The sequence below is a fragment of the Eubalaena glacialis genome, chromosome 3 (genome assembly GCF_028564815.1).
Source record: "Eubalaena glacialis isolate mEubGla1 chromosome 3, mEubGla1.1.hap2.+ XY, whole genome shotgun sequence".
In the NCBI taxonomy this organism is placed as follows: Eukaryota; Metazoa; Chordata; class Mammalia; order Artiodactyla; family Balaenidae; genus Eubalaena; species Eubalaena glacialis.
The window spans coordinates 174,415,043-174,434,241 of NC_083718.1; the positions used below are offsets into that span (position 1 = coordinate 174,415,043).

At 54.6% G+C, this 19,199-nt stretch overlaps 1 protein-coding gene and 1 pseudogene across 1 annotated transcript in view; one reads left to right on the forward strand and one right to left on the reverse strand.

Annotated features, from left to right (window-relative positions):
• RPS6KA1 (ribosomal protein S6 kinase A1) overlaps nucleotides 1-12,771 on the reverse strand; it is a 36,428-nt gene extending 23,657 nt beyond the window's left edge. Inside the window, exons 1-2 of the mRNA XM_061184688.1 lie at nucleotides 12,640-12,771; nucleotides 6,509-6,553 (exon numbers count right to left, since the gene is read on the reverse strand). Of these exons, the coding sequence (XP_061040671.1) occupies nucleotides 6,509-6,553; nucleotides 12,640-12,702 (108 nt within the window). The 5' untranslated portion in view covers nucleotides 12,703-12,771. The remainder of the gene's footprint in view (nucleotides 1-6,508; nucleotides 6,554-12,639) is intronic.
• Nucleotides 12,772-18,154: 5,383 nt separating this feature from the next.
• On the forward strand, nucleotides 18,155-18,669 carry LOC133087237 (large ribosomal subunit protein eL18-like; annotated as a pseudogene).
• The last annotated feature ends 530 nt before the right edge of the window (nucleotides 18,670-19,199 follow it).

The following is a 19,199-nucleotide window of genomic DNA, read 5'->3' on the forward strand; positions in this document are numbered from 1 at the left end:
GGCGCCCAGCACGTGACATGTACCCAACAGGTGAAGACAGACACTCATGAGGTGGAGACAGAGACAGGAGCTCAACAACAGAGGCAGGTGGGCAGCAGCCAGCATCAGTGAGGCCCAAAGAGACTGACAGATACCCAGGGCAGACATACAGGCAGGAAAGATACACAGACACCCCGAGAGTCAGACCCTGGACTTAAGGGAAGACCTCCAGGTTCTTGCTGGTGTGCCTGGGGGCAGGAAAGCGGTGAGGGGACATCACCTGCAAACTCGCAGCGCTTGGGAGAGCAGTCTGGTATTTGTGGCAGACTCATCTCTGAGGAATTCCATTTCTTTGGAGTTTCCTTCCCATGCTATGGCCTGAGGGGCCCAGGATCAAGACACTGGAGACCGAGATGGATGTCTCCTGAGTGCAAACTGATGGCTTTGATCCAAATATCCCAAAGCTGTCATCCCCCACTTCAGGAACAAGAAACTGAGGCCCACAGGACAGTGACTCACCCAGGCTCAAAGTGAACAGGTGGCAGAGCCAGCTCAAACCCAAGTCCTTCCCCTGGTTACTGCCTGGCCTGGGGTCAGCAGACCTCAAGTACCAGGAAAGCGTGGGCAGGTAAGTCAGCCAGAGCCACGTCCTGCCTTTCCAATCCTGCCCGCTCCCTTAGTACCAGGACAGTCTGGGGACTTTCCGTTCTAGATGTTGACCCTCAGAGACACAGCCCCATCTTCAGGGGACCCTGAACAGCCACAAAAGCTGCAGTCACAAAAAGCTGCAGGCTAATCAGGCCCCTGAGTGTAACCCAGTGGGTGGGACAGGCAGAAAGCCTGGCTCAGAGAGGGGCTGGGGAGGGCCAAGAGCACACAGCAACCTCTACCCACCCTGTCCTGAGGTCTGAATCTCCACCTGTCTGTCTGTCTCTGACTGAGAACACTCCCTGGGGACACAGGCAGTCACCCGGAAACCCCAGGGGACACAGCCACCTTCAAACCCATTCCTTGCCCAGAGTCATGACAGACCCTGCTGGAGGCAGGCCAACCCTCTGCTCACCTTTCTGGGACAGGGGAGTGAGTCTCTCTCAACTCTGGGGAAATCTGCTGGGGTCTGCATGGTGGGGCCCAAGCCGGCGGCCACAGGGCCCAGTTACTCCCCTTACTTCTGCTTTTTCAGCTTTCTTGGCCCAGAAGGCAGGGTCCCTGACCCCCTCCTTCTCACTTCCCCCTCTGCAGGGAGGAGGGACAGAAGATGGCTTAGGCTCTCCTGCTAAGGAGGGGACAGTGCAGACCCCAAACCCAGGGCTCCAGGGTGGGCCCAGAGAGACACCCCTCATCTCCTCTGATCCTAAGGAAAGGAGACTAGAACACAGACAGAAGTTACAAGGAGATGAGGCAGTGACACAGTGGGTACCCCACACCTGCAAACATCCCCTGGAGAGAATGGGGGGCAGAAGTCACCAAGGCCACCATCTCTGACTGTCCCGGTCCAGAGCATGGGCACTCCTTCCCCCGTAGTGACCTTCCCATGGCTGGGCCCACCCAAAATGGCAGCCCACAGAGCAGGCACCACCCTGCCCTAAGAAGCCTGCCAGCCCAGGGCCCTGGGACAGGCAAGGGGGCAGAAGGCCCTAGCATGGACCTCACAGAGGCCTGAGAGGAGGAGCAGGTAGCCATGGGGCAGGGGTTGACCAGGCCCAGCCCTTTGCCACATGGCCTCACCACATCACTCACACCAGTACACCCACAGAAACTGACACACACAAATGCACACAGTCCGATGATCGGAAACCATTTCCACAGACATCCCCTATGTGGAAACGCTCCCACGTACACCGAACTTCCCCTTCCAGTCCCCACAGGGCCTCCAATAACTGTCTGATGACGGCCTGCTGGGTGTTGTGAAAGATGCTTCCTTAGACTGAGGCCTCTCATTGTACTCCAGCTTCTTCTGGAGCGTCTGGGGTCTGGAGGCTGGGGCAGTCCTGAGAGCCCCAAAGCTCTCTGGTCCAGTGCCGTCTGGGCCCCCCCAACCCTTGCATCCCTCAGAAGTAAAGGAAGACTCTCCATGGCTAGCAGGGTACAGGAAGGGACAACAGGAAGGAAACTATCTCGGAACTGCCTTCACTGAAGGGAATGTGCAGGGCCTGTGAGGCCGCTGGTGGCAGGAGTAGGGAGGACAGCACCAGACCCCACCCCCTGGTCCCTGCCCCATTCCCCCTATAGATACTTCCTCTTATTTACTTCCTCCCACAAGGCAGCTGGAGAGAAGCCCAGATCCCCCCCACCTGATCCCTGGCCCGTAGGGTCCCCACACTGGGCCTCCCTCCAGCAGCTGCAGCCCAAGCCCACCTGCTGATCTCTGGCCCTAACAGACACCAACAGCCCCTCCCCCAGCTGGCATCATCTGCAGGGCCTCCCAGGACTGCCCCCTCTGGTGGGACAGATGTCCCCAGACGCCTCTCCCAACATGCCTCTGGGCAGGTGAGGAGGGATCTACATTTCCCAGGCATCCTTGATAGGGGAGCTGGCTTTGGGCCCGAGGCCAGGACTGGCATGGAATGACAATGAGAATTGTGCCTATTAATTGAACATTTATTGCATGAAGTCATTCTTTCCCTCAACTTTTGCTGGTGTGGATTCTGCCAGGCCCTGTGTCCTAGCTCCAAGGGAAGTACTGTCATCCCATTTCAGAGAGGAGAAAACTAGACTCAGATAGAAAGTGACTTGCCCAAGGCCACATGGCCAGAAAGGGGGAGAGCTCAGGGCAAAATCAACCTGTTTACTTCCAAAGCCTACACTCTAAGCATTTCATTATCACCTTCCTTGCAAGGCCTGCCAGCCTGCCTCCCCTCTGGAAACCACTCACAGCTACTGGCCCGCTGCTCTGTCCTCAGGCCAGGAACCAGACACTAGGAGGCGCACACGTTAAGGCAGACTCTGGCCTTGTCCTCAGGCAGCTCCCCAAAATAAATACACAATAACAAAACACAACTATCCTGGGACAGAGTGCAGTCAAGGTGCTGTAGGTGCCCAGAGGCTCTAACTATCTGCCTGGGGTGAGGTCCAGGAAGACAGGGCAGTCCAGCTGGACCCTGAAGACGAACAGGAGTTGGCCAGGCAGAAAGGAGGAAAAATTTAGACACTCCGTGTAGGAAGAGACCAGCGTGGAAAAGAGGCTTGAGGCCAGGAGTACAGCGTGGGAAGTTAAGAACGGTCTACTCACTAGCTGAGTATTCCCAGGCAAATCTCTTTCCCTGTCTGAGCCTCAGTTTCTTCTTCTATAAAACAGAGGTCAAAACTAGATTGTTCCACCCTCAAAAGGTTGTTTCTAGAAGCAAAATGGGCCACAGAAACAAAGGGACGTGGTAAACAGAACTCCCTGGATTACATGGGCACTCTTACTGCCGCAGGGTCTCCTCTGGGAAGGCTGAAGGGACAGAGCCCAGCAGGTCTCAGGTGCTGGGAGGGTGGGCTAGCCTGCCCTGGCCAGTCCCAGGGAAGTTCCCCCCAACACCTGAAGCTCCCAAGGCTCCCCGAAGTCCACAGTCACATCCTGCCTGAGCTCCAGCCAGGGGGAGCATGAGGGATCCGGGAGGGATCAGGGTTTCATAAACAGGAAGAGAGGAGGGGAGGGGGGAGACGCTCAGCTCTCAAAATAGACCTGCAGGAGCTTCAAAGGGGTCCAGCTCCGGAGATAGCCGGGGAGGGGGCCTGGGGCACCCAGTCCACCCCCAGGAAGGGAGGGAGGGTGAATGGAGCCCCAGCATGCCTGAGGGCACCAGGTGCACTCCAGGAGCTCTCACCCTAGGCTGCAGTCCTCACTATGGCTGCTAAAACCCCAATCTCCCCTTCTGCCTGAAATGGATAACATAAACAAGCATTAAACACCAATATTATGCCTCACACCCTGTTGGATTCTTCACTTTATACACATCACATTCCCTCCTCTGGGTGGCCCTGAGGGGTGGACTCTATTCTTTTACAGAAAAGACATCTGAGCCTCAGAGGGGCAAATCACTTGCCCAAGGTAACACAGCAAACAAGAGGGGCAGGATTCTGAATTCAGAGCGCCTGCCTCCCAAGTCCCCCTCCAAGTCAGGCCTCCCCTCCACCTGGAAGGCCCACTTCTCTCTCCAGCTGCCCAAATCCTGCCTTTTGAGGCCCAGCCAAATGCCAGCTCTGCAGGAAAGGTGACCTGGTGCCCCATGGCCCACCCCAACTCTTCCTCTTCTGCCACACACAGCAGTGACTGTCCTTCTGGTCCACGCTCAGCCTTGAGTTCAGATGCCACTGGCTGGGTTCCCCGGGATGCGCTCATCTCATCATGCCCCCAAGAGACATGTAGGAAGGTGGTATATTTCACTGCCCACTATGAGGCCTGGCGCAGAGGAGGTCTTAGGTGCCCACAGCCTGTTCTTCCCCATCACAGCGCCCTCCACACAGCTTTCCTGTTACCACCATTCCCCCAACACTGGGAACTCCCTGAGGGTGGGTGTTGAATTCATTTTGGGGTCCCCAGTGCTACAGCAGGGTGCACTGAAAGTCTGATGTTGCAAAAAATAAACCAGCCTGATGCCAGCTTGTTCCACTGAACAAAGGGATGAGGTCCTGACCACAGGCTGAGCGCTCCCTGGTGTGTTGAGCCCAGAAGTGGGCACTGGGGATGCTAGGAGGTTCTGGAGCAATGGAGAAGGTGAATGAGCAGGTGCTGAGGAATGATGGAACTTGGGGTCACAGGGACCCAATGCTCCTCCTTTTCAGCACTCAGTGTGTTTCCTGGGCTGGGAGGAGTGTGGGTTCTCTGGTCAAGCAAGACCTGACCCTATCGCCCACCAGCTATTTGACCTTGGGCCTCAATTTTCTCATCTGTAAAATGGGGAGAGTTAACCTCCAGGGGTGTTATGAGAACCAAATGCAAAGCTCCTGATATGGCGCTTTCTCTCCCTTAACGTGGCATTCGAGGTTCTCCCTGACCCATCATGTCCAGCCACGTCTCCCTTCCCACCCCAGGATCTGCTCTAGAGCAAGAAGGAGTCACAGGCTTGGGATCAAATGTAGGTTGCCCGCCTGGGTAAGTTCCTGCCCTTTCCCAACCAGCCTCTCTAGCACTGAGGTGAGAAGATGCACTCACCACCAGCTCCCTCAAAGCTGCAAGCACCTCTGCAACTCCCAGACCCATAGCCCCAAGATCTGAACATCCTGGGTCTTCACTGGAGACCTACAGCCCCTTCATTCTGTTACTAGGCAACCAGGGGCAGCTCCTTTATGGGAAGAGATTCTCCAGACATGGGGCTGAGATAAGCCAAGGGGCCCAGTCCACACCACTTGGCCTGCTTTTGGTGGTCCAAGGTTGCCATAGTACCAAAAAAAGGAGGGGGTGGGAGCCTACTTCTGTCAGCCTGCCTTACCCCGGGTAGCTCAGCTCCCTTATCTTAGGAGGCTGAGTCAAGGCAAACATCAGGACCAGCTCTGGGTCTATCTCAAAGGTCGAGCTCATGGTCTGGTGCCCAGGCAGACCCAGGCCAGGAGGGTGTGGCCACGAACAGGCAGTGGAGCTGAGCAATACAGCAGGGCGTTCACGCTGCTGGTGCTGAAGTCACTGTGTGGCAGGCAGTTGCTACCTCGTTTGTCCTTCATGTCACTCCTGAGAAGTAGGTTACTATTATTCCCAACTTACAGCTGAGGAAACTTTTGAGAAGCTTCTGGGCAAATGGTGATGGTGGAGCCAGGACTCGAACTCAGGTTGGCTCTACTGCCAGAACCCGCACTTTGTCCTGCCTGGCGGCTTCCAAAGCCCCTCCACAGCCAGCAGCTCTGTGACCTCACAGCTCCTCGAGAATTGGAGGAGCTCAACGTGGAGATGAGAAAGCCCAGGCCCAGAGGAAACAAACGACCCACCTAAGGTCACACAACTGTCACCCAGACCTGGCACTTCTGTCAACACACAAAACCAGCAACAGGAGCTGAGGGGCTGAAGGGAGGAACCCAGGGGAAGCAGAGAGAGCAGAGAAGAGGGAGCCAGCCTGGGGCAGGGAGGTGGGATCCCTGAGAAATGGCCTGTGTGCCACATGCCAGGCACTGGGCCCTGGTTAGATTTGAGGCCACCAGGTTCCCTCCAGCACCAGGTGCCCAGATGATTCCAGGCCCACGTCAGGCCCAGCAGACCTGAGCCTCTCTCAGCACCCCTTCACCCTCTCAGTACAGTCGGCCAAGCTGCCATGAGTAAATAAACTGAGGAAGTGTCCTGGTCTGGGTGATGGGTAACCAGAGTTCTAGCCTGGATTCTGACCCTGTCTGGGCCACAGTCCCCTCACCTGAGAAATAGGAAGGTTGGAGCAAGTAATCCTGACACACAGGGTTGCCTCGAGGATTAGGTGGGACCAGAGAAGGAAGGCTGAGCTGGGCCAAAGGGCCTCACACCCAGGGGGGACGAGGGCAGGCCTCCCTCCTCTTCTACTCCATGCAAACGGTCCCCCCACCCCTGACAGTCCCTAGCTCTGGTGCTAGCCCTGGTCCTTACCTTGGACGGCTGAAGTCCAGCTTCTTCCCCTGAGGCTTGTCCATTCTGGAAAAGAGAAGGGAGATGAGGGAACACTGTCAAAACTTACTAGAGTGGCACAAAGCAAAGGTAGACCCCATGGGGCACCCCCGCCCTTGGCTGCTCCCAGTAGCTAGGGGGCCATGGAGGTGAGGGCAGGAGTTCTGGCTGTGTCCTCTCTACCTCCACTCTCACAGGGAGGGCACAGGCATCAAGGCTCCTGCAACAGTCTCTCACAACTCAGACAGACCATTTCCCGGCATCTCTCCTTCAGGCTCTCTGCCTGGCAAATACCTCATCTTTGAAGGCTCAGATCAAATGTCACCTTCTCCCAGTGAGAAGGAAAGGACTCCCAACTCTGCCACAGACGAATTGTGCATCCCAATTAACCAACTCAAGAGGCCTCAGTTTCCTGATCTGTAGCAGGAGGGTATTTACATCACCTCCCAGGGTTGATGCAAGGGCTGAAGGAAACAAAGTCTGGAAGAGTGTCCAGCCCAGTGATGGTGGCTACCCTGGCCCTGCCTGCTCTGGGACCCCTCCCTGTCCTTGCAGAATCACTGCTGCTCCACTACGGTCCTGCGATCCTTCATTTTACCACTTAACACAACGCAGGGACTATTTACACACGGGCCTGCCCCTCCTAAAAAACGGGGAGCCCTGGGAGGGCAGAGATTAGGGCTTGGTGCTAACAGCGTTTCTCTTCCGAGCCCCTGCCACATGCCCGGCACTGGGCTCAGTGCCTCACATCTGTGGCACCATTAAACCCTCCTGACCTGGGAGGCAGGCCCTGGTCCCACTTGGCAAAGGAAGAAACTGAGGCGCAGACGGGCCTAGTGATGGCGCATAAGGTTACACCGCTGGAGAGTGGGGATTCAAAATCCGGTCTCTGACACCAGGAGGTGCTCAAAAGAGGACTGAGGAAAAGCAGCCCACTGCCCAGCTGGGGGAACTACCTGCAGAGAGGCAGGCACTGGAGCCCGCCCCTGGGCAGTCCTCCAGCCCCCAGACCTCACCCTCAGGTCGGTGCTACTCACCCTGGGGTACACCATCCCTTTCCTGTGTGATATGAGGTGAGTAACCTACCCCATCTGGGCCTTGGGAAGCTGAAAGAAGCTGTCCCCACCCCTCCTGCACAGCGAGAGTGTGGAGAGGCCAGGAAGATCCAGGACTTTGGAGCCAGGGGCCGGGTCCACAGGGCAGCTGCGGCTTTGCTCGGCAGCAGCAGGCACAGCTGTGCTCTGCCCATTGCATAATCTCCCTGCCCCTGGAGCAGCCCTCCCCTTGTCGCTCCCAGGACATCCTGCCCCCTGAGCCCCTTTAATGCCCCTAATCCTCCCCAGGGGCCAGTGTTCTACAGGCCCCACCACGCACGCATACACATACCTGTCATCTCTCAGAAGCCTGGGGAGAAGGACCAGGTCGACCAGGGCTGGGGGGAGGGGGAGGCACAATGCATTTGTAGATGGAGTTCCACTTCACCCAGCATTCTAGACTCTTGACATAATTCCCCCAGATGGTAACAACGGCCTACACACCAGCCTCCCCCATTCCAAATCCTCACCCTTCCTAAAACTCAACTGTAATCGTTACACTTGAGTGATCGACTCCCCTGGTCACTCACTCACTCCTTATTGAGAACCTTCTACATACCAGGCCCCAAACCCTTCCATGGCTTCCCACTGCCTGCAGGATAAAGTCCCAGCTCCTTGGCATGACATTCAAAGCCGTCATCACCAACTGCCCAACACAGGTGATTAATGTGGGTTCTGGAACCTGACCTTGTGGGTTCAAATTCTGGCTTCTACCACCTGCATGACCCTGAGGTTACTTCATTTCTCAAGGCTTCAGTTTCCTCATCTGTGAAATGGGGATAAAAGTAATGTACCTCATTGGGTGGCTGTAAGAAGCAAGCAAAATAGTGTCTGTAAAATACATATACCTGGCACGTAACTGGCCCACAAACAATCCCCATTATTACTATCAGGCCCTATTATGGAGCTAAACTGAACAACCTGAGACCCTGAACAGACCAGCTTGTTTCACATCCCCACGCATTTGCACGGTGGCTCCTCCTACCAAGAAAACCTTTCCTGCCTGGTCACTTTGGCAAACCCCTGGTCTTCTTTCAGGACTCAGTTCTAATGTCACCTCCTCTGTCCACACAGTCTCAAGCACTTTCCTCCCTCCTCTGGGCCTCACAGCACCGAGCAAACTGCAGATTAACTCAGGGAGGAGCCATGACTTGTCCAGCATCATCTCCTTGGCACCCAGATCAGGGTCCAGCATGTAGCCTGTCAAATGAAAGCTCAACCCAGCAAAGAGAGCAAGGAAGCCAGAGCAAGTTTTTTGTTTTTTTTTTTTTTTTTTTTTTTTGCCACGCCATGCGGCATGCAGTATCTTAGTTCCCCGACCAGGGATCAAACCCATGCCCCCGGCAGTGGAAGTGTAGAGTCCTAACCACTAGACCGCCAGGGAATTCCCCAGAGAAAGTTCTATTACTCCCATTTTTCAGACGAGGTTCAGAGAGTTGAGGGACTTACCTGTGGTCCCTAAGACATGGGGCCATGACCCAGAGTCATGTGGCTGCAAGCCTGAATCCCTGATGAGGGAGGGGAGGGGGTGGTGGGTGCACCCAGAGGTGTGCGCTTACAGAGCAGTATCTTGGAGGATTCAGGGGGCTCCACAGGCCCTATGTGGCTGCCTCCAGTCCAGGGGTCTCTGGCTTGGATGCCATCCTCATGGAACCCCATGCCTGTAAGAGCTGTTGCACAAGGTCTCTAGAGGGGAATGGGCAGCCCTGGAGAAAGGACTGGAAGTGCAAAGAGGACCAGAGGTGAGCTTCCCCCCCTTAGAGCCAGGGTCCTGGGAAGCCAGGGCTCATTTGCCCCTCTGGCCTGACTGCTGCACAGATGGTGGAAAGAACACAGGTCTGCAGCCACAAAGACACAGCCACTAATGCTAGCTCTGCCAGCCTCTCACTCTGACCTTGTGTCACATTACTTCTCTGAGCCTCGGTTTCCTCATCTGTACTGTGAGAGCAGGCCCGTCTTGTTCACAGCTGTACCCTGCTGCTTGGATTAGTACTTGTCACATGATAAGTGCTCAATAAATATTTGCTGAATGAATGAATGAATGAATGAAAGAGGACAATGATACTGACCTTGCAGAATACTGAATGAAAGACCTTGTCTAAAAAAGTCTGGTACAGGAAAGGCCTTTTGGCCTCTTGGAGGATGGAGACCCACTCTCCTCCCTCTTCCTCAGAGAGCACTACTCATGGGGACAGCTGCGGAGGGCCTCCAGACCACTGTGCCCCCTCCCCAGAGGTCAGAGTTGGGTTTCACCAAGCATCCTTCCTTCCCACCCAACCAGCTCTGTCTCGGGAAGAGGGGCCAGGGCAGCGTCTGGAGAGGCCGGGCAGCAGATGGACAAAGACAGCACGTGCCCCACAGGCAGGAAGCAGCCCCAGGAGTTGGGTTCAGAGCCCAGCACTGGCAGCCCTGCGCGCTGCTGGAAGCTGGGGGCCAGGTGCCAGGGCCGGCTGGTACCACCAGCCCTCAGCAAAGGCTGGACAGGAGAGTCTGCCAACATCCGGAGCCTCTCTTGGAGTACCTTCCACCTGGGCCAGTTTGATCCCAGCTCTTCCCTGTCCTTAAGCCTCCCCCAACTAGGCTGGAGACAACAAGAGATCTGGGTTCCAATTCCGACTCTGACATTAATTCACAGGCCAGTTCTCCTCTCTGAGTTCAGCTGTTCCATATGAAAATGGGGGTAATAATCCCTACCTTGAGAAGTTGTTTTGAGAGTTGTTTTATTTTAATAAGGTAACAGCGGTGAAGTGGGGTGGGTGGCACATAATGAAGCTCTGTACACAGCGTGGCTGGGCCTGGGGTCAAGGTTACTGCTTTCAGCAAGGCCAGGGAAGGCCCAGGCAGAATCGTCAACCATACTTCTAATGGGTTTACTCCACCTGGGCCACACCCCAGACAAGGCCCTGCCTCCCAGCAGCCCATTTTCGGCAGCGTCATGGGGAGGGCAGGGCAGTCCAGATCCCAGGCCTCTGCCAAATGCCCCCGCCAGCCCCTCTGCCTGCCTGCTTCCTGGCCAGGAGCCAGCGGCAGTGCCTGTACCTGCAGGTCAGGCTGCTGTATCACTTACATGTCACCTGGGCTAAGAACAGCGAGGCCCTGTTCTCCAGTGAAAACAGCCCAACCCGCACCCTGGCTGCCCCATGGCTCCTGTTACCCAAACAATAACACCCAGTCGCCTGGCACCTCCACGGAGTGGGGAGGAGGAAAATGGGCAGTGGTACTCGGGACTCTGTACCCTCTCAGGCCCAGAAAGCAGAGGCCAGAACCCAGCCCTGGCCATTGGAGAAACAGAGGTCCAGAGAGGCTAAAGACTGACTGAGGGTCACACAGTGTTTCCAAGGTGAAGCTCCTAGAGAAATCACAGCCCCCCTAATACTAGGAAATAAGCCAGTCTCTTCCTCTCAGAGTTCAGCTGCAGCAGTACTAAAACTGAGTTGAGTTTCCTGTTTAAACCTGGCCCCTGCCCCAGGATTGCCCAAAGAGAAACAGGAAGTAGTGCCCTGGACTGGGAATTGAGCTCCTGGGTGTCTTTCTTCCCTACTAGTATAACCCATGGTAAGTCCTCAGATTAAATCTCTCCCTGGCCCCTCCCAGTCCGCCTTCCTCTAGGGAGGCCTAGGTCTCAAGGGTATGCCAAGGCAAAGGAATCCACCTCTGAGCACCTCCCCGACCCTCTGTGCCCCAGTTCTTGGGGGGTGGGCTGCGGTGGATAGGGGCTGCAGAGGGCAGTGTTCCTCACCTCAGAGGGTGAGTCAGCGAGAGAACTTCTGAACTGAGCAGGGCCCGTAAAAACCCCATGGCAGGGATCCCAGAGCAATTTACTCCAAATTGCGCCTTCAGGTTGGCTACCTAATCCTGCCGTGCGCCCACCCTCCAATAGCCAGTGTCAGCCATGACCATCCCTTTAAAGGGGCAGCACACCCTGGGTTCTGGGGACCAGGGATCCTCACTCTGATCTCAACCTGTGGCCCTGAGAGGCAGGGCACTTGGTGGTTGCCCCAGTTAAGAGAGGGCAGACGAGGGGATCTAAGCAGGGGCTCCGAGCCCAAGCCAGAAGAAAATCACCTTGGCTCCCAGGCTCACTGAGGTTTCCATACCCTCCCTGCATATCCCCACATCCCCTCTGGAAAGGCATTATCACCTACCTCCTTCCCAGAATGAGGCTGAGAGAAAAGTTTTTTTTCTCCATCTGCTGGCAGATGGGCTTGACCTTGACCCTGGGAGTCAAAGGGCACAGGAAGAGCTGGCCTTCTGCAAGCTTAGGGCCTAGCACCATAGAATCCTCAGAGGGCAGGAGGTGCTTCTGGGAGAGGCTAGGCAGGCAGAGGCCAAACTCCCCAGGGGTCCAGTCCTTCCTATGGGAGGGTGCAGGAACCAACGTCCTCCTCATCTCCAGGAATAATTTTCACAACGTCTAAGGGCTTTTCCCCATTCCCTTCTCCCCAGCCTGGAGCAGGTGACACAGGTGTCCTCTGACCCTAGGCTGGGGCAAAGAAAACCAAGAGTTTCAGCCCCAGACGGGCGGTGTCACCCCAAATTCCACAACTGCTAGGGTCAAGAGGGACAATCCTTCTAGGGTCAGAAGCCGAGAAGCGGGAGCTCTTGGGGTAGGGCGCTGGGAGACATCAAGGAGAAGTGGGGGGGGTCCCATGATCCTTGTCTCTTGTAGAATCCGAGACATCTGACACCCCAGCCCTGGCCGTCTGCCCTAACGAAGGAAACTCCGACAGCTCCCGGTACAGGTCCTAGGTGTGTGGGGTGAGGCGGGGGTCAGATCTCAGCGCACCACGGGATCCCCTCTCCGGGCTAAGGGGTTTCTCGGCGCTGTGGCGGAATTGTCCCTCGCGTACACACACCCGGGGCAGAAGGGGGTGGAGCCGGAGAGGGGGCAAGAGATCGGAGGGCACTCGCGTCCTCGCGGGCGCCCGCAAGGCTACAGAGGCGCCGCGGGCCGCCCCGCCCCTGTGGGGACTCGGGCTCGCCAGCCGCCAGCGCCCGTCCCCCGCCCAGCTCACTCACCTCCGGGTCCAGCGGCACCAGCTCCATGAGCGGCCAGGGCTCCTTGAGCTGGGCGAGCGGCATCGCGCCGCCGCTGGGCGGCCCGCGCTCCACCGGCGGCCCGGGCCGCCTCGCCTCCCGGGTCCCGAGGTCCCCGGCTCCGCGCCCCCGCGCCCCCTCGTCCCCGCGCCCCCGAGCCCCCACGCCCCCGCCGAGACCCTCTCGCTCTGGCTGGGCCGTCCGCGCCGCCGCCGCCGCGGCACTCGCACTTCGGCTCCCTCCGTCACCCGGCGCCGCCGCGCCCATTGGCTACCTGCGCGAAGGGCGGGGCCAACGAAGCCCCGCCCCGGCCCCCGCGGCGCGGCATTCCCAGCGCGGACCCCCCGCCCCGCCGCGAAGAGAGTGCGGGCCCCGCCTTCACCGCGAGCCCTGGGCCCGCGCTCTGCTCAGCCCAGAAGAGGCCCTCCTGGCTCCTCCCTCCCAAACCTGGTACCCGGAGGGGACCACGCCAGGGCCACCCATCTCCCCCACTCACCTCGTTTGGAATAGCTCCCCAGATGTTCCTTCTCCCCCCAGCGGGGGCTGTTTCCCCCTGCCACACACACACACACACACACACACACACACACACACACACACACTGAATGGGGCTGTTTCCCCCTGCCACACACACACACACACACACACTGAATGTCCTGGGCCTGACCCAGGCAAAGGCTAGAAAGGAGCCTGGGCCCTACTCCCCCCATTACAAGGCCCTAGGACTCCCCAACCCCGCCCCGGAAGGCGACACTGGGATCTTCTGCGCCCCGGCTCCAGGTAGGGTACAAGTCTTTCGCCACCATCAGGACCCACAGTGCCTCCAAAGTGATGTCTTAATACGCATGTTTTGCTCTTTTCAAGCCGTCTCCCCTGAATCTCTCCCAACTGCAGGCCCAGCTCTGGGCTCATTTGGGCTTGCGCCCCCTCTGAGGAGAGCAGGGACCAGGTTCCCAGGATTGACCGACACTTGGGCTGCACTTGGAGTGCAGGGAGGCCAGGGAGAGAGATTTCCCCCGGAGAGATTCAGCCTCCGTCTAAAGAGGTGTTAGGGGTTCAGGTGTGATGAGATTTATTCACGCGTAGGGGAGTGGAGAGATGGGCTTTCGGGTTTCATGGGTGGGGAAGAATGTCCATTTGCAAAGCTGCTCTAAAGCAGGATTGTTTATCAGAAGCCTTCTTCCAGTCAGGCTTCACCAATATATGATCTCCTTGGATCCTGACCACCACCTAGTTTACACATCATAAAACAGCCTCAGAAAGATGAGGTGACTTACCCAAGGTTACACAGCAGATGGGGAACAGACTAGGACTTTAAAAAATCAAAGTCAATGAGGATTTCTCCTAAATCCAGATGCTCCTGTTATTCCACCACTTTCCAAGGGTAGCACCTCAGCTGTTAAAGTGAATTTTTGAGTGGAAAAGACTTTGGAACCGAACAAATCTGGATTTGAATCCTAGCTCTGCCACCTCCTTAACATTGGAAAACTCATTTCATGTCTCTAAACCTGTTTCCTTATCTGTAAAAGGGGAATTATTAATATAATTCCAATCTTTCAGGTATATCCTGAGGACTAGATTTAATTCAATAAATATTTATGGCTATATATTACAAGCCAGGCCCTCTTCTTGAGCATGCATTATAAACCAGCCCTGCTCCTTGTTCCTGTGGATATAGCAATGAACAAAAGAGAGTCCCTGTTCTCATGGAGTTTACATTCAGTCTGGTGTGATGAGATAAATTATTAGAGCTAACATTAACATAGCACTTACTATGGACCAGGCACTATTCTAAGCACTTTACCTGTAAACTCATTTAATCCTCACAACAACCTTATGAGGTAGGTGCTGTTATTATCACAGTGTATAGATGAGGAAACCAAGGACAGAGAAGTTAAGCGTTTCATTTTCTGGGTCCCTCCAAGGTCACACAGCTGGAAAATGGCAGAGCTGAAAGACAACCCTGGTAGTCTAGGCCCAGTGTTCATTCCTTTTTTTTTTTTTTTTTTTGGCTGCGTTGGGTCTTCATTGCTGCGCACGGGCTTTCTCTAGTTGTGGCGAGTGGGAGCTACTCTTCATTGCGGTGCTCCGGCTTCTCATTGCGGTGGCTTCTCTTGTGGAGCACGGGCTCTAGGTGTGCAGGCTTCAGTACTTGCAGCACACGGGCTCAGTAGTTGCAGTGCGCAGGCTTCAGTAGTTGTGGTGCATGGGCTCTAGAGCGCAGGTTCAGTAGTTGTGGCGCATGGGCTTAGTTGCTCCGCATCATGTGGTTGCTCCATGGCATGTGAGATCTCCCCGGGCCAGGGATCGAACCTGTGTCCCCTGCACTGGCAGGTGGATTCTTAACCAGTGCGCCACCAGGGAAGTCCCTAGAGTTCATTCTTTTGTTCACTCACTCTATTACCTCCTTAAAGAGGGCTAAACTGGAGGCAACCTGGGCCAAAGTTGACAGCTGTTATTGACATCAGTGTTAGTATCAGTTGCCTGGAGCCAGTTTCCGGTGCCCCAACCCCTGCTGCTTAGGGCTAGCATTGTAATGTTTAGACTAAAAATTAGACGAAAAAATGGTTGTTGTTTATCTGAATTCAAATTTAACTGGGTGTCCTGTTGATTTGCTAAATCTAGTCATCCTACTCAGGGCTCAGAACAGATTGCACACAGGTGCCAAATATCTGGCTGCAAGCCGGTTTAAGTTAAACTTGGGAAGAGACCTAGAGAATGAGGGCAAAGGACTGCCGGGCGAGGAAAATGAGGTGGATGGGTGGGAGGGGCATGGGTGAGGGGAAAACTGGAGTGATTCTACCTTCAGTCTGCCCCCTTCCTGGGGCTCCTGGTCTCTTCCTTCCCCTTCTTACAGGAAAGGATTCCATATCAAGTGCATCATCTCAATTTAAGGACCCAGTAGTGACTGTGCTTTCCTATGAATGTTTCACTTCCTGTGTCCTCTCTCCCAAGAGTACTGGGTTATGAGTGGGTTATGCTGGAAAAGGGGGTTGCCCAGAGGACACCTGGGCCCTGCCTGGGAGCTTGGGCAGGTCAGCTTGCCCATCACTGTTGAAGGGATGTTGCAGTCACTCAGCAGAGAGCTATAGAGACCAATCATAGCCTACCATGTGCTGATCCTGCTGCAGCCTCAGCTCACAGTTTTCTCTGTTTCTGTCTAGGCTGCAGCCGCACTGACTTTCCTTCAGTTCTACTGCCCCAGGGCCTTGCTCCTTGTTCTTGAAACTGTCTTCCGTCTTCCTCAAGCCAGTTTATCTCCACAATCACTTCCTCCAGGACATCTTCCCTTACCTGCCTGTTATATACACTCATGGCAATGGATACTTCTCCTTAGTGCTCCTCAACGTGTACTTTTACATTTGTTTTTGTGATTACCTGATTAACACCTAGCTCTCCAATTAGACAGGAAGCTGTGAGAGGGCAGTAATCGGGTCTTCTTGGCTCTTCATTGTCTTCCTGGCAGCTGACACACTGCCTGGCACATAGTAGATGCTCAAAGAGGCTAAGTGATATGTACAACATCATCTAGCTACAATACAGTAAATCTAGGACTCAGACCCAGGCAATCTATCCTCATGCTCTGAAATGCTACACTCTGAGTCGTGGATAAATGCTAGCTATTATTATTATTCATAATGGGGTGAAAACAGGCTGTTCTGGGCAGTCACTTGAGGTGTTTGTTAAGTGAATGACTCATAAGTGTGAAAGGGCTCTGCTGGACACAGTGAGGTTCTTATTCTGTACCTTGTGGAAGAGGTTATTCTGGCATGAAGCAGGGGGCTGAGCTGACAGGCTGAGCGCTGGGTTTTAGGTCCTTCTACCGCAACCTGGGCATGTGCTTGCTATAATGTTCAAGAGCACAGGTTCTGGATGGGCCCTGCCCCACAGGAAGAGAGTCTGTCATTATTCTTTCTTGGCCATTCAGTAGAGGAGGGTCTTGGCACACGTGTCTCCTGGCAGCAGGTGGAACAGCATGAGGGGAACAATCATAATGGTAGTTCCCTTTAACAAGTGATTACAAAATGCCAGAACTTGGGTCAGCATTTAAATAGTAATCATCATCAACTATGACAGCTGATTGAGAGAGAACTATGTGACCTGCCTGGCACTGTGAGTGTTTTAGAGGCAAGAGCTCATCCAGTCACCCCAACAACACCATGAGACAGAAATTATTGTCCCCATTTTCCAGATGAGAAAACTGAGGCTCAGGAGTGATGAGATTGCCCATGGTCCAACAGCTAGTAAGTATTACAGCTAGGTTGGGAACCCAATTCTCTCAGACTCAAAATCCAGTGCTCTTATTCACTTCACTACACTGTCAGCCCAGAAGGGGCTTCACGGGTACTCAGTATGCAGAGGTGGGTAGTGGTGAACAAGTAAGGGGGTGGATTCTCTTGTCTGCCCCATCCAGGTCTGAGGGATGGAGGTGCTTGAAACCCTGCTGTAGCTCCCCCATCACACTTCAAACAAAATCCAAGGACTTCGCTGAGCCTGCAAAGTCCCACAGGATCTGGCCCCCTACTCCCCCTGCCCCCTCCTCTCCTACCACTCACTCACTCACTGCCCCGCTGCCACCAGGCTCGCTGCCTGCTCACTGACATGCCACATACACTCCCACCTCAGGCTTTGCTCCTGCTGTGCCCTCCACCTGGAACGTTTCTTTCTTCAGCTCTCAGAGTTCGCTCCCTCACTTCATTCACACCTCTGCTCAAATGTCACCTCTTCAGAGAGGACTGACCCTATCTAAGATAGCTCCCCATCGATGGTATCATCTTATGTTATCTTTTTTTCATGGCATGCCTCTCTACCAGGGATCATATTGTATATTTACCTGTTTGTTTATTGTTTGTTTCTCCCACTAGAACAAAGCTTCTTGAGGTAGGACTTGTCTATTTTGTTTACTGCTATCTCGCTGGCTACAGCTGACATATGGCAAGCCTTCAAAATATTCTTGTGTGGGGACTTCCCTGGTGGTCCAGTGGTAAAAAAAATCCGCCTTCCAATGCAGGGAACGCGGGTTCGATCCCTGATCGGGGAATTAAGATCCCACATGCCACGGGGCAACTAGGCCCACGTGCTGCAACTACTGAGCGCACAGCGCAACAACTGGAGAGCCCACGTGCCACAACTGCGAAGCCTGTGTACTCTGGAGCCTGCACACCACAACTAGAGAGACCACCCACTGCAACTACTGAGCCTGCGTGCTCTGGAGCCTGCTCGCTCACCAAAACTAGAGAGAATCCTGCATGCCACAACGAAAGATCCCACATGCTGCAACTAAGACCCGACTCAGCCAAAAACAAATAAATGATAAATAAATAAATACTAGAAAAAAAAAGTTTCCTACTCAAAAAAAAAAAAAAGAATGAGGCCAAGGGAATTCCTTGGTGGTCCAGTGGTTAGGACTCCGTGCTTCCACTGCAGGGAGTATGGGTTCAATCCCTGGTCAGGGACTAAGATCCTGCAAGCTGCGTGGCATGGCCCAAAAAAAAAATAAAAAAAGAATGAGGCCAAGAGCTAGGACAGCTACCTAAGGCTGTTGGTCAAGCTGTACAGGTTTCTGGCCAGACCAACCAACTCCTTCAGTCAAGTTGTGCTGAAGAGGTTGTTCGTGAGTTGCACCAACTGGTGGCCTCTATCCCTTTCCCAGATGATCCGGAAGATGAAGCTTCCTGGAGGGGAAGGCAAAACAGCTGTGGTTATAGGGACTAAAACTGATGATGTGCATGCCCGGTAGGTGCCCGAACTGAAGGTGTGTGCACTGCCCCTGGAGCCGCATCCCCAAGGCCTGGGGCAAGATCATCACCTTCGACCAACTGGCCCTGGACTCTCCCAAGGGCTGTGCCACTGGCCTACTCCCTGGTAAAGGCCAAGAGGTGTACAGGCATCTCGGCAAGACCTCAGGAACACCAAACCCTACGTTCCAAGGGCTGGAAGTTCAAGCGCACCAGAGGCCGACAGGCCAGTTGCCACTACAAAAACCAACCCCAGATCCTGCCTTGTTATTAAAAAGATTTTGGATGCTGAAAAAAAAAAAAAAAAAAAGAAGAAGAAGAATGAGGCCAAAGATAGGGTAGTCAGAGAAGAAGAGGAAAAATGGGAGCATTCAGATGGGACAGTCCCAGGGCTACTGGAGAACTAGCTAGTGGGCTCCTCCACTGACCTGGAGACAGGGACAGGGGTGGGGGGAACAGAAGCTTGTTGCTGCTGGTTACAGAGAATGGGAGCTGGAAGTAGAGGTGGATATAGTAGCAGCAAGAGATGGGAATGGAATTGGAGGTAGAGGGGCAGAAGAGGAAGCAGTTGGTCATCAACAGATACTTATGGGCAGCTATGTGCCAGGCAGTGTTCTGGGCACTGTGGACACAGCAAAGGAATACACAGAGAGGGTCTCTGCCCTCTAGAATAAGGGTGGGTAAACTATGAACGGCCTGTGGTCCAAATCTGGCCTCTTTTTATGTGCCTATGAGCTAAGAATGGCTTTTACATCTTTAAATGATTGAAGAAATCAAAAGAATATTTCATAATGTGCAAAAATT